The 15,607-nt window shown below is 42.2% G+C and overlaps 1 protein-coding gene across 1 annotated transcript in view; it reads right to left on the reverse strand.

The window, feature by feature from the left end:
• Nucleotides 1-13,169: 13,169 nt before the first annotated feature.
• HTR4 (5-hydroxytryptamine receptor 4) overlaps nucleotides 13,170-15,607 on the reverse strand; it is a 157,336-nt gene continuing 154,898 nt past the window's right edge. Inside the window, exon 9 of the mRNA XM_058543594.1 lies at nucleotides 13,170-14,033. Coding sequence (XP_058399577.1) covers nucleotides 13,943-14,033 — 91 coding nt within the window. The 3' untranslated portion in view covers nucleotides 13,170-13,942. The remainder of the gene's footprint in view (nucleotides 14,034-15,607) is intronic.

Below are 15,607 nucleotides of genomic sequence, written 5' to 3' on the forward strand. Positions count from 1 at the left end.
TTCAGAAATTCTATAATTTGTCTTAAAGACCTTATTGACTGTCCCCTGTCTATGCCAACCTTATTGAATTAAGAGTAGTTTTCCTGTGACCTCTGGCTGTTTGCATTTTCACTGGCTGGAGTGAATATGTAAAACCAATGCCCAGTTGAATCTACGTTTTTATGAACAGAGATTGTTCCTTACATTGGTATTGCAGATCTTACTAAGCCCTTTGTCATCCATTATTTAATTTTGTACTCAGCACAAACCCATGGGGTTGGTATCATGAAGGTTTGAATGGAAAAGAAGTCACACATCCCCTTCCCCTGCCCAGACAATGTAGAATACTTTAAATGCTCACACTAGACCATGCTAACTGGTCAGTCTTACTTTTCCTAAGTTCAAACATGTTCGGTCCAGGCAGGACCTTAGCCGGGCTGCTTAGTACAGAGCTGAGACACAAAAAGCATACTGTGAGGTGCCTTGGCTGTTGTTTGGATGGCAATGTGACAGGCCAGGGATTGGTTGGTGGTTAGCCAACTATCTGGCAGCAGGTGTTAGGAAAACTCGAAGACAAGGGTTGATGGTAGACAGAGGGCAGAGGCCAGGCAGAGAGCTGGGCTCCTAGAATAATGGCTCAGAGTGCTTCCAACAGCTAGATAGCTCCTGCAACCTGATTTGACATTCTAAGAACACCGGCTTCCCTGACTAACTCCACCCCCATTACTCTTGAAGGAACTCTTTGTTACTTAAAATGGTCTTATCCACAAATATTGAGTTAATATCTTTCATTTACCATAGGCTCAGAAGAGAAGATATATCTGGCCCAACAAAGGGATCCACAAGAGTGTCTTCCCTGAGCATAGAGGTCATATCATCCTCTTCCTCAGACTGAGACCTCTATGTTCCTGGACAACAGTTAGGGAGCAAGTCGCAGAGCAGTGTGAAAGCAAAGCTTACTGCCATGATCACAGGCAGGTCATTAGCTTCTCCTGGTGTGGCAAATCCTTATTTACAAATGCACTTCCATTTATTCTGCCCTATACATCAGGAGCAATGCTGACGCATCTTAAGGGTAATTTTCATTATTTTTGCAGCAACGACATCAGGAAACACAACCTTACATACTGCCCAACCCCAGAGTCTGCTTGAATCTACTGACTTAAAAAAATGTCTGAGCTAAAGTTGGGTGGAAATGACAGGGACTGCTTTCACAGGGTAACTTTGAAATGTTACCTATTTTTATAGTCACCAGCCCACTCTAATGCCGTGCCACTATGATCTTAATAACTTGCTTTCAACATCACTCTGAGTGCACACTTTGCTCAAATGTGTTTTAGCCTTTGCCCAAAACCAAATAAAGTACAGTTCTGATCTGATCACACCAGCTCTGCTGTCAAAAATGTTCTGGCTCCTCGCCTCACACTTCCCTACTCCAGGTACCTCTGCTTGTCCCTAACGGCAGACTAAGCTCTGGCACATTCTGAAGCCTTCTCTGTCCTGGATAGGAACTCTTAGAAGGGTGTTGGCTGCTGTTGATGAATTTCACTCTCTGCAGCATAAACAATGAGGTCCTGCAGGGGGGCTGTGTTTGTTTGGTCAGGGCTTTTTCCATTAGGCTTGGTCATCAGCAGTTGGCTAGTTACATATGCAGTCCTAAGACCGAATAGCTGGAATCCAATTATCCCAGCTTCCTGTCTGCAGAGCCCTGCCAGGGAAGAACACAGTCATGTTTGCCTGCCTTGTCAGGCTCCCAGGACTCAAAGCATATCATTTGGAGAAAACTAACAAACAACAGATCCTCAAATGTTTTGATGGAGAGGCAACATGGTGGAAAGAGGACGCAATGGTCCAGAACACAAAATTTAGTGCTAATCCATATTCTGCCTCTTCCTGGCTCAGTGTCTATCCCATTACTTCTCTGAGCTTCAGTTTCTCATTTATTAGAGGGAGATCATAACACCAACCTCTGGACTGTTGGGAGCTTCTAATGAGATGATGTATATGGAAGAGCTTTGAAAACTACAATAATGATGGCGATGGTGATGATAATAACAAGGTGAGCTGGCATTTATTGAGTGCCTACCATGAGAAGGGCACCATACTAGGTGTTCATGAGACACCATCTCATTTAATACTCACAAACATCTTTCAAAGAATTGGTGATGATGGTAATAATGATATTAATAACAATAGCTAACATTTCTTAAGTGTTTACCATATACCAGCCTCCAGTCTCAGCATTTTATATATATTAACATATATAACCCTTACATCATGTGAAATAAGTACTATTATCATCCCTATTTGACATATGAGGAAAATTAGACACAGAAGTGTAGTAATTTGCTCAATATCATGCTGCTGGTAAGAGACCACAAGGATGCAAACATAGGCATGCTGATTCTAGAACAGGAATCAGAAAACTTTTTCTATAAAGGGCTTGATGTAAGTATTTCAGGTTTTGGGGCCACATACAGTCTCTGCTGCAAATTCTTCTTTTTTGTTTTTTGTCAGTTTAGTTTTTTGCTATTGTTGATTTTTGTTTGTTTTTACACCCTTTACAAATGTAAAAACAATTTTTAGCTCAAAGGTCACGCCAAAACAGGTCGATGGCTGGACTTGGCCCACTGTGGTTGCTGACCCTTGCTCTAGAAATAATTTCAGTTTTACAGATAAGGAAACTAAACCTCAAGTGTTTAAGTAACTGAAACCAGGAGTTGAATGCAATTTTGTCTGCTTCCAGAAACTGTGCCAACCCACACTCTATTGCTTGCATGTATTCTGTTAAAATATAAGATGTTATCACTGAGTTAGGGATGCTGTATTTATTCCAGTCAATTTCCAAAGAGAATAGGCTTTTTGCTCTTGCCACAGACTTGGGGACAAGATAGCAGTCTGAGATTTAGTGGACCCAAGGCCTAGTACAGTGCCTGACACATAGTAGGCATGCCATAAATCTCTATTGAATGAAATAATTCTTATTTCTGATTGGATTCAGTGATTCACCAAGGTCTCAGCCATTTGCTAAAACTCTCAGACTTTGTGTTTGAGTCTGTACATGAAGGCAATGACACATTCCTTTATCTAGGTCATAGGGAATCTGTAACTATGTATGAGATAATTTCCATAGAGCTATGTGGAGGAAAGAAAGATGTTATGTGAAGAAATATGATCTTTACAACAAAATCATTTATGTGTTTGTATTTATGTATATGTATTTATGACTTTGAGATAAATACATCACTAACCAGAGACAGGACAATAGGGATGACTCTGTGATTTATTCAAGTCAATATTGTTGTATCCACAGACACAATCTCACATTAAAGCAGGGATTTTTATTTTAACCTTGGGTTTTTACTGCTGGGAATAAATGAACTTCTTGGAAATGCACTAAAAATTCTGTGCATATGTCCAGATTTTTGGAAGAAAGGCCATAGATTTTATCAGACTCTCAAAGAGTTTTATTAATTCCTAAATGTTAGAACTACAATAAAATTGTTGCAGTGTAGTTTACACTTGATGAGGAAAAGATAAAGATGAAACTTGCTGGTGTGTAGTGATCAGTATTGGGTTTCCAGATGCCCTAGTTGGTATGATGCTTTGTCACACCCTCAAGAGATTCACTTAGGGTCCTACAGCAACTCACTGGTTTCCCACTGGCACAGGTGTCTGGATCTGCATGTCCGTCCAGAAGATTAACCACCAGTCCAGGCCGGCTGCAGTGACCAGCACTCAGAGGTAAAAGCAGCCACAGAATGCATGCAATAGAGTCTCTACCATTTTACCTTCGGCCCCAAGATCAGGCCCACAGAGACCGCCATAACAAATCCCAAGTTTTTTTTTTTTTTTACACTATTAGCACCTAGCACAATGCCTGGCATACAGCGAATGTTGAATGAAAGTTTGTCTGAATGAAGATCAGGACAATGATGAAACTGATAACAATTATCCCTTACATTCCTAAGATGACTAATAAGGTTGTTTCATTTTTTTATCTCTTGAGATACCATCTCACATATACTATTTATATGGACTCATAGGTCTTTGTCAATTGGAGGGTGTTTTTACTTTGTACTGTTTGTTGGTAGTGGTGGTTTTATGCTGAGACAGCTAGTTGGGACGTGTCTCTTTTGTCTGTGGGCCTGAGAACATCCTTCCTTGCAGATTATGGTTGTTGCCCCAAGGCATTAGGTCCTGTGGACCTAGACCCAGGTGGGCTGGATTAGGCTTCACAGACAAGGTAGTCCATGAACTAGGCCTTGGCTTTAAGTGGCAAGTGGTGGGAGAAAAGCCGAGTGGGCTGCAGCAGAGCAGGGAGAAGTCACATACGGACCTGAGCGCTGGAAAAGGAAGTGGGACGGGGCCATTTGTCCTCATTCTACTGAGCTGGGTATTGTGTTGTGGGCGTGGACGACATGTTGAGCAACCGGGAACCACTTTTAGCTTTTGAGTAGAGTTGTTGAATATTGAAAATTTTAGGGGGGTGTTACTTTACTTTTTCTTTTTGTTAGCTGTTGTGTGTATATGTGTGATTTAAAAAAATAGATTAACCTATACAGATATAAAGGGAAAAGAATTAGAAGATAGTGATAGTTATCTAGTATGAGGTGATGGGGAATGAGCCCTAAGAGGTGGCAGTGAAACTGGAGAGAAAAGACTATACATAAATCTTTTCAAAAGGAGAGAATTTGGAGACTAAATGGAAGAGGCAGAGATAGTAAAGAAATCAGAGGTGACTTCCCACCTGGAGTACTGGACAAACAATAGTAATAATAATACTTTGCATTTGGTGCCCAGTGCTATACATTTTAGAACATTGTGTCTTAACCTCCCGGGCTTACCACTTTTTGCTTGGCTTTCTAGTTTTTGTAACTATGTCTTTTCCCACCTATTAACGTGGAAGCCATCAAAGGCAAGTGAACAAAATTGATTTATTTCTCTCTCCTCTAGCAGGGCAAAAACCTTTGTCAAGTGAATAAATAAAATTTTGTGTCTGTGAGATAGGCAAGGGCATTTGTTTCATGAGAAATTTGAAACCCAGAGGGTAAGTGGCTTGCCAGAAGTCACCCAGCTGGTGAGGGCAGAATTCAAGGTGCAATCAGAATCCATGGTTGTTTCCATCATACCGGCTCCCTCAAGTGAAACCGTCAGCTGCAGTAGGAAGGTTTGAATAGCAAATAAATGCCAGGAAATTAGAAAATAAAGAGAGACTGCTCTCCACTGTGAGGGCTACTATTAGATGAGACAGAATTCTGGAATGACTTTGGCCTTTCACTTTTATAAGCTCAATGTTTCCGGAAGGCTCTGTGTTGAGGAAAAGAGACGCAGTAATAAGAGTGACCCTGATAAGACTACTCTTTCCTGGTTCCTTCCATTGACTCACATCCCCTCCACCAACTGCCCACTGTCTGGCCGGCTGGGACAAGAGGTCCCATCAGATATGGTGCCTTGGCTTAGCCAGCCGGGGGCTTTTCAATTGAAATTATGAAACCCTGGCTCAACTTCCCTTTCACAGAGCCTTAGTAACGGATGACTCACGGTCTCCTCCATGGCAAGTTTCTAAGGATGATAAAGAGAGATTGCTATAAGGCTTTGGAGAAAGAATGTGGGGTGAAGGAGTGTGGTTTGTGTTCTGGCCAAGAATTTCATCATTAAACAGTGGCATATGGGCCCCCATTTGGACCCTGTTGACAGGAAGATCATATACTAATGTTACCATGCTAATTTGGGGACCAGGACTGGAATGAAATGACGTAACCCCCTAATGGCATTCAATACTGAGAAAGACTCAATTGAAATTAAATTATCTGATCTCAGCCAAGTTTTTTAAAAACAGAGATAATGTCTGACCTTTCGTCCAAGGCTCCAGACCAATTTAAATGGCTATCCATCCAGGCTAGCAGGATACTCACACATATTACAAAATTTCTTCTAATATCAGAGGAAGTATCTCTTCAAAATTTGATGGCATTGCTTCTGTCTCTTACCTTCTACACAGGCAGAAAAATAGAGTATGGATTCTCAAGATGGGCAAATTATGTTTGTATCCTGGCTCTGCTCGTTATTACTTGCATGACCTTGGTTCAGAAACTTAGTCTTCTTAAGCCTCATTTGACTTATCCATAACATGGGCTTAGTATATAAAATAACAACGAAAATGATAATAAAAACTACCAGTTTTCTGCCTGGTGGTGTTCTAATTGCTACTATATACACAATTTTATTTAAATGATGCAACCTCATAAGTTAGGTAGCATTAACACCTCTATTTTACTCATGAAGAAACTGAGGCTCAGAGAAGTTAATTAACTTGCCCAAGAGCTGGCAAGTTGGGAAGCTAGGATTCAATCCAGCTAATACTTCTTTTAAGGGTTAAATGTTATAAGATAGGTAAAGTGTCAAGGTAGTACTTACATATCTTAGGTGCTCAATAAAGTTGTGTCTCTTTACCCTCTTAGAAGGTGAAATGTGACTATTGCATAGGACACTCATGAACTGGAGAAGGTAGAGAGGATTTTAGGCGTTCCATAACAAGATACTGAATGACAACTAAACGCCATTTCCTACCCATGCTCATCATGTATATCTCCTCTGACTCCGTAACCAAATCCCTTATCACCTCCATCTTCTGAATAGTGTTCATAACTGGTCCCTTTCTGGGTTAGACAGCTGACATGGGAACAGCCACCTTCACCACTTCCCCACCCCTGCTTCCTCAACACCCTTTCCGTATGACTCTACATGCAGCTTCAGAATTACAAATGTCATGGAATTCAGAGTAATAATAGTAACAGCTACACTTCAGTGAGCGCTTACGGTACACCAGGGACTAGACTCCACTATTTAAGAGCTTCAACCCACTGAAGCCTCACAACAACACTCTGGGGGATGTGCCATCATTATTCCTGTGCAAAGAAGAAACTGATCATCAGATAATCAGGAACTTGCCCAAAGTCATACACAATCAGTCATTGGTAGAGCCTGAATCTAAACTCATGTCTATCTAATGACAAAGCCCAGGCACTTATCCACAGAAAGCTTCTCAATTTATAGATGACAAAACTCTAGCCAGAAAGGGGCAGCGGGCAGCGACATGTGCGGAGCCATACAGCAAGTTAGTTAGGATGCTAGGGAAAGAGGATACATTTTCTAACATCTCCTGAACATGCTCTCTCACACCCCAGCCTGAGTAACTCTCACTGTGTCCATTCCATATCCGTGACCCAGTCCACCCATCATTCACTCCGTGCTCTGTGCTGTCTCAATAAATGCCGTTATTGGTGAAATGGTAGCCAACATCCTCTCAGATTATACAATGTCAAGTAACTCACATAGCTTCAGTCTGATTCACCGTGGCATTCTATAAATACAAAACGTTAAGCTTAAGTTCTTTTTCAGTAGACAGATAAGAACCAAAAAAGAAAAAAAACACTTGCCATAAATCAGGGAAATAATGGTATTTTAAAACTTGAATCCTTTTGCTACTTGCAAGAAATATGATAAAAATCTTGACTTTATTCAAAACTGTCGCAGAAAGATTTTCCTCTTATCAGAAGGCTGCAGCTTTTGCAGTGGGTGGAGTATTAAATGGCAGAGCAGCAGTGCGATTTGGGGGCTGAAAAAGCTAAGTGGATGGTGCAGTGCGGATGCTGTAAACAGTGAAAAGCTCCAAATTCTTCCAAACAAATAAATTCAATGAATTTATTGGGCAGCTCCAGTGCATAAAATCCTGTGTTGGGCACAAGAAACAAAAAAAAAGATGATCTGTAAGAATTGACTACTGCCCTCAAGAAGCTCAGAATGGGCATAATTAATGAACCACACTGAGAAGCTTATTAAAATGTCAGCGGCCAAGAACAAATAGAGTGTTTTGGGGATTGGAATAGGTCAACCTCATGCTCCCCTGGAGGTTGGAAAGACTTCAAGGAGAAGGTGGCATCTGAGATGGACCACGTAAGAGATGTTGGAGATGTGTGCCCAGTGGAAAGAACAGCAAGACCAACAGCCCAACGGTGAAACACAAAGAGAAAGTGAGTGGACCCAGAGCATACCATTTGCTTTGCGGGGATAAAGAGGCCAAACTGTAAACAGTAGGCTTAGAAAAACTCTGGAGAGCCCAGAATTTGGGAGGCAATGAGGAGTCCTTGAGGGCTTTTGGTCAGGGAAATGGCATGCTCAAAGCTGTACTTTAGAGCCTGATGCCCCAGTCCAGAGGAAGATAATATCAATTGTAGAAGGATGATGTCAGGAAGGATGGAGATAAGGAAATGCATGAGAAAAATCTACTGATTCTATAACCAGATTGAATTTCCTCTTATTTCTGATAAAATGAATAGTTTTAATAGGAAACTACTTTCTGGTCAAAAATTGGTTTTTACTTCCAATTTGATGCTATTTGGAATTAGTTTACTTAAAATTGATGCAGAACCCCTGTATAAGTGCATCTTTATTTGTTTACAGACAGCCAACACTCCATGGAGAAAGAAGGGAAGCAAAAGGGAAAAGATGTACAAGAAGAGAATTCATCTGTTTCAAGGATGGTTCTTGCTGCTAAAGAGAATAGGCCTCAGGTGGATCAAGTCTCCTCAGGAAGTGACATGAGAGAGAACGGCTAGACTTGGCAAGATCTGGGTTCCATTTCCAGCTCCAGGTAGCCTCTGCATCCTTGGGGCAATTCCAGGTTAACTTCTCTGACATGCAGCTCAGTTTCTTTATCAATGTAATGGGAAAATGATACTTACCTTGTAGGGTTTCATATAAAATGCTTTCCACCAAGCCTGGCCCATAGTAAGTAACTGACATATGGTATCTAAACCTACTGAATTATTATCAACTTTTACTTACTTCTCTGATGCCATCTCCTACCACTTTCCCCACATTCACTGAGTGCCAGCCACACATGCCAAGCTCATTTCTGCCTCAGAGTCTTTGCATTTGCTGTTCCCTTTGCCTGACACATATTCCCCCAGATCAACACATGACTCACCCCTCTTCAGCATTCTTGTCCCAGATCACAGAGCTGAACTCCTCCTTGAAGCTTTCCCTGACTATCCCAAATAACGTACACATCCCTACACCATCTCTATTTTTTATGTTCTTCATGGCACTTGTGAGGATCTAAACTTGTCTAATTCATGTATATATGTCTCCTTGCTTATTTTCTGGCTCCTGATGAGAGAGCCGGGCCTTGTCAGTATTATTTATTAATGGACCTCTGGCAACAGACCCCGGCACATAGTAGGTGTTCCAAAAATATCAATTTCTCTGAACATTGTAGTGCGGTTGACAGAATCAAACTATAGAACACAGAGACCACTAGTGGTGAGCACTACATCAATGTTAGTTCCTTTCCCTTGCATGTGTCTGGAGAATGGCTGCTCCAAAGTGAAGGAAGACAATTTAGAGGGAAAGTAAGAGAGGAGGCAGCCGTCCAAGGCTAAGACAGTCGGGTTTCAAAAGTCTAGTTCTCTGCCTGGACACAGCAGATGATTGAAGGCTCAGGGTGTCCTTCTAGAGTGGAAGTTTCAGGAGATGAGGCATTTTCTATACGGAGGAAGGGATTTTGTAAATAGGTGGACAGGGGTGATTCTGAGGAAAGTCATCTGGAGAATAGCTCACAGGAGGCTTACGAATGACTTAGAAAAACTGAAGAGGGGGAAACCAAGCAGCATCACAGACTTAGAGAGAAGAGTGTCCAGTCCAACTGCTTAGGGTTGCAGGCGGCCAAGAAGGCTCCTTCCAGCGATGGATTATAATGAGCAAGATGGGGGATCCAGATCTACCTGTTCCCCATCCTACTTCGACCTATGTGCAATGGGGTTCCAGGTAAATTTGTACATGAAGAAAAGATTCTGACTTGAAAACCTAATTCTCGTCCATCCACTGCATTTTATATATGAGATGACGGAGGCCTCAAGGGTTAAACAAAAGAGCGGGGATGAGTACCCTGCCCTGACTGCCAAAGGGGGTCTTTCCATCGCCCATACTCAGAAGAGTTGGGGCTTGGATTTCATTGACACATACTCTAGGCCTAATATCCCAGGGGCTCCAGGGCGAGGAGGCTGGACTCCAGGCTACTGATGGTTCACAACACCAAAAAAAGTTTCAGCAAGGAGGCATATGCTTAATAACCTCAATTCAAAACCTCTGGATATACAGCTATCACACTGCCTTAAATGGCTCCTATGATATGTGCCTGAGATTGGCTGGGCTGGATCCTCCCCCCTCCTCTGCTCTTGGGGTGACCAAGTCAGAGAGATCTGTCCTAGTGCTTGAGGCCCTGGTGAAGGTGGCAGATAGACAGACAGGTAGAATCACATTATCTAGGGGTCCTGGGCTTCTGGCTTTACCTTGAGGAGAACCTGATACTGGAGACAGAAAATCCTCAAGCTTTAAATGCCCAAAGCTTCTGAGGGATGGGCTACAGAGGTTACAGAGAAGCTCCACAGAACCGAGGCATGAGATCGACTTTGGTATTTTATTGTGTATTTAAAATTCAATTATTAGTTTTCAGATTTAAGATTTCCCTCAATATATTTTATATAAACATGTACAGAATGCACAAATATAAACAAGTATAATTTATCAATGTTTATCAATAAATAGAGAGAATTTATTAATTAAAAAAACAAGTCTGTGTAGGCTTCTGTTTTTCTCAGAACACATTCCTGGGAACTGCATCAAAAAGTAGATCATTGTAAAACCAAGGGTGCTTTCCAAAGAGACAAATTAGAATTGGGGATCCAGTACATTCAAAGCCTTAGCTTCAAATAAATCATAGGTATAACTAACAATCTCATAAAACCAAAGATACAACCATCATTAAAATTTGCAATCCTTTGAAATCATATGATTAAGTTTCATGTTCTATATAATGGGCACACATGTACTTTATATGTTGATTACACAAGTGGATTCAGCGCATTATAAATTGTAGGAGTGGCCCCACTTGTAATTCTACTTTATCAAAAATGTAAACAAAATTAAGGTGTTAGCTAAATAACATTAAACCATAATTAACAATTATTTACATAGACTATCAGATTAGGAAAAAATCTCAAAATTATCTGGTTCAGTATCTTAGTAGACTCTTTACATAACATTCTTGTCAGCTGATCATTCATAATCTGGTCCATGTTTGAAGTTTTCTTTTTTTTTTTGTAGAATTTGTATATATATAGAATTTACAGGGGGGGATTAATTTCAGTGACTGAGGTCTTTTTTCTCGAAGTAAATGTTTTCATGGCAAAAAGGCATTTGAATTTATTCCTTGTGACTTTGAAGTTATATGGAAAGGTAGGCTCATTCTTACCAAAATTAGCCTGTAGTCCCCCTCTCCACCCCCTCCTTTATTTTGAGAACAACAAAATCCCTCCAAATGAGAGTGTTTGCGATGCACACATCTGCAATGTTGGTGTGTGTTGGGCAACTCGAAGTAACTAAATGAGGAGGAGAGGATTTGGAAGAATGGACCCAGAAAAGGTGCCCCCACGGTATTGTTTTTCAACATAGAAATCTCATTCTCTAAATTGCTTCACCTCTTGGTGAAGAAATTCTTAGTCCTTGAGATCTCAGGAGCATCTAAAGTAATCCAAAGTAATAATAAACATACAAAATGGCATTTTATGGTTTACAGAATGTTTTCACAATAATCATCTTATTTATCTCCACAGCAACTTTGTGAAGTAGGCAGCAGAGTTTTTCTCAGAGGCCAGAGAGGTTCACACAGTACCTCACCCAGTAGGGTCACATAGGAAGTCAGCAATTGATTCAGCGCATGTGCTGCTTCTCGACCACACCCATCTTTCTCCTGTGCTCACGGAGGCTGCCGGCAGCCTGTGCGGTGGCAGTCAGAACAGATAGTTTGGGTCTCATCACTAGGATCAGGGCCTGGGGAATCAGAACGTTGCTGTTCCCTCCTTTGTATTAGAAAAGGACCATCCTCCAAATGGTGGTTGCCTTCTAAGCCCCCATCTAGTAACAGCACAAGAACAGTGACTTGAAAAAACAAAGGGGATTGGTCCAGCCAGAGTCAAGGTGCAAATTAGAACTTAAACTTTCTTCATATTTGATAAGAATAGATCCCCAGTTGAATCTGCTCCACCGATCAGAGAGAGTCTTGGTCTACACACAGAGCATTTCAGCGTGTGGTACAATATTTCTCAACAGCATTCAGGAGTTCTAAGTAACATTCCCCTTTAGAGGCTTTTTCCCTTCCCTAAGACATGACTTTCTCACCAGTAAAGTAAGCCTTCACAGGACAGAGAATTTTTTTTTGGCATTTTGGACGGTTCTGGGCAATCTTCTCTTCCTCATTCCAAAGTCTCTTTCCTGTCCGATTTGATTCCAGAACTAAAGTAAACATCAACGGAAACAATAACTGACACTTCTTAAGCTGCAAGAACAAAGAGAGTATGATAAAGTCCTGAGATGCGATCAAATCACAGCCAAGAACAGAGTTAAAAGCTCACACGGCTCTGGGATGAGGTGGCGTTGACGTCCCTGGGACCTTCATTCTGGGGCAGTGTGCAAGAGCCATGGACTCAGCTTAGAATGAAAGACATCCAGGTTAATCCGAAGGGCAAAGCTGGCAAGGTCAAGGGTCTAGATGGCCCAAATGAGGCGGCTAGTTCCCTTGAAACAAAGTCAACAGTCAGGCAGGCCATGGCTTTTCGAGGTAGCTGACGGCTGTAGCAGCATCCTGTTGTCCTAGAAATGAAGAGGAACCTTAGAGGACCCCTAGGCCAAACTTCAGTTGACAGATGTAGAAAGTGAGGACCAGGGATGGAAGGGGCTGGCTCAAGATCTCACAGCATGTTAGGAGCAGAGCAGCGGGGGAGTTCGGCTCCCCTGATTTCAAATCAAGCACTGTTTTCCCACCCCCAGCCCTACTTGGTCCTGCCTCCTCCACCTGGGGACTACAGTGAGTGACAAGTCTTGGCAGTGTGAGCTTCCAACGGTTCTCTCCTTTGGGAACAACAGAGCCAGATTCAAGGGTTATAAACTGATACTTGGGCTTCGCCACAAGCTCACGGGAAAGATTCCAAAGTCTTTTAATAAACACAACGATGCCGCCAGCCCTGCCCAAGGCTTTTCAGAAGAAGATGCTGTTCTAGTCCGAGAGGAAAGCGAGCATCTCAGAGCAGAAGGGCCTGAGGCCACGGCACTGGGGGGAAGCTGTCTGTCTTCGGCTTCCCTCCAAGGTTGCTGTGGAGACCGTTTTCCTCTGAAAGATCTTTGCTCCTGTTTCTTCCATGGTGAACAAATGGAGCATGTCCTGAAGAGAAGGACTGACAGTGGACATAAGGAAGAGCTGGTGCAAGCCTGTGACTGACACAGGGGTTGGCCAGGAGGAAGCACATTTGGACCCAGACACCGGGAGGGAAGTGTATTAGTGTCTGGCACAGAACAGGACAGAGACAAGACAGTGACTAGTTTGAAGATCGTTGTGACGGACGTGAACAAGCAAGGAATGTGCTTTTGGAACATGACTCTGACCAGGACAGGTAAAGGCAGGATGTGTTTTGATAATGTCTGTGCGTAGACACAGCAAAGAAGGCATATTTGGAAACATCTATGACTGAGATAGGACACAGTGAGTGATTGTTTTAGGAACATGCGTGAGACAAACCAGGCACAGTAAGGGAACATTGGGGACAATAGAGAGTGTGAGGCAAGGGTGAGATGTGAGGAAGAGGAAGTTCTGGGAAATGATCACTTCAAGGGGATCTCTGGAGGGGATCTCCCAGTGAACAAGCAGGCAGTCCTCTCCCCTGACTCCCTCGAATGCCACCTGCTGGAATCCCAGAGCAAAAGCCTGGTGGGCACGGGACGCTTGCACCGATGGACGGAATGCTCGGGTGAAGAGGATATCAGGTGCAGTCACGCACAAGCAGCAGCTTAGGACCTAGCCCTCTCTTGGAGGGATGGCTGTCTTCTGAGTCACTGCCCCAGGGGCCTAAGTGTCACTCGGCTGAGCTGCCACCAAAGGAGAAGTTGCTGGGGGGTGGCACTGACTCTCCCATTGGCCACCACACTCCACTGCATCCCTGGAGAGAGGAGAAGATCACAGAACCTCAGAGTTGGAATGGAGGTCACAGACGATCACGTGAAAGAGCCCACCCAACACTGGAAAGCCCCCTGCACCACGCAGACAGGGGGTGGTTAGCCCCTACTTAGGAACCTCTAGTGAATGGCCAGGCCATATTATTTTTGAGCAACTTTATCACAGAAAGCTCATTAATGTTCAGCCAAAATCTGCCCTCCTACAATTTCAACCCAGTGGAACTACTTTGCCCACCGGGCCCACTCAAAATTCTTCCCTCTAATAATTACATCCTCCAAGTTTTCTCTTCTCCAGGCTACACATTCCCATTTTCTGTAATAGTTCATTATATATTGTGGTTTCCAGATTATTGCCCACAATGGTCACTGTCCTCTGAACACAATCCTTCTTATGATTATCTCTCTTGAATTATGGTGCCAGGAAAGAGCACACATCTTCACAGTGAGCCTGACTTACATCACGTACTTTCATCCTCAATTTTGTTTACTTCTATGAATGTGGTTAACATTAAGTTCATTTCTGACAATGGTGATATGCTATTGGCTTCTATTGAGTTTGTTGCCAACTTATATCTTTTTGACACAAACAGCTGTCAGTTCCTGTGAGACTCTATTACATTGGTGCAGTTTAATTAATTATTTAATTAATTAATTAGAGCTGAAATATAGGACATTACATTTGTCTCAGTTAAATTTCATTTTATTGGTTTGGTATCATTTTAGTCAATTGAGATCATTCTAAACCATAACAATTTCAACATTCAAAATATGATTATTTAGCATCAACTCAAACTAGACTTTAAGGATCTTACAAGCACATAGGAAGATCAGATCATCTATTGCTACGTAGATCTTTCAGTTTAGTGTCATCTGCCTTTTAAGTCTTCAGGCAAGGTAAAATACTGTTGATCAGGACAGGGCTAAAACAGAATTGTGGGATACCACCACAGACCACCTTCCCCGCAGACAGGTAACATCCAGTGTGCCTGAGAATGGACCCACCCATGGGAGGCTTTGTCCCATGCCTTGCTGAAATGTCTCTGCCAAGCAGTAAATCTGTTCTAATAGATACTGAGATTAGTTGACATGAATTATTTTTTAATGAAACAACACTGACTCTTGCTCACAAATCATTTGTGTATTAACTGTCTTAGAATTTAGGTAGGGTCTATTTCAAGCTATGAGTCTATAGTTTCTGGAGTCTAGCTTTAGTCTTTCTTTAAGATCTGGGGCAATATTTACTGGTGTCCAGGCTGCCAGTCCTCAAAAGAACACCAAACAGAGGTCTTATCAACCAGTTCCTTTAATCCCCTGAGATATAATACATCTTGGCTCAGAGACAGTTAAATGTTTTCCATTAATTCTGGACATCAACTTTCTCCCTTTAATATTCTCTTCTTTCCAGTTGGAAGACTATCCTCATTGCAGCAGAATATGCAAGGTTTCTTCTCTATTGAGATCTAACTATTTCTGGGTTTGCTACTTGCTCTGAACATAGCTTTGACTCATCCTTGGTTATACATTCCTTCTTCTAGATTTTCAACATGCCATTTTCAAG

Source organism: Diceros bicornis, chromosome 1 (genome assembly GCF_020826845.1).
Source record: "Diceros bicornis minor isolate mBicDic1 chromosome 1, mDicBic1.mat.cur, whole genome shotgun sequence".
NCBI classification, from domain to species: domain Eukaryota; kingdom Metazoa; phylum Chordata; class Mammalia; order Perissodactyla; family Rhinocerotidae; genus Diceros; species Diceros bicornis.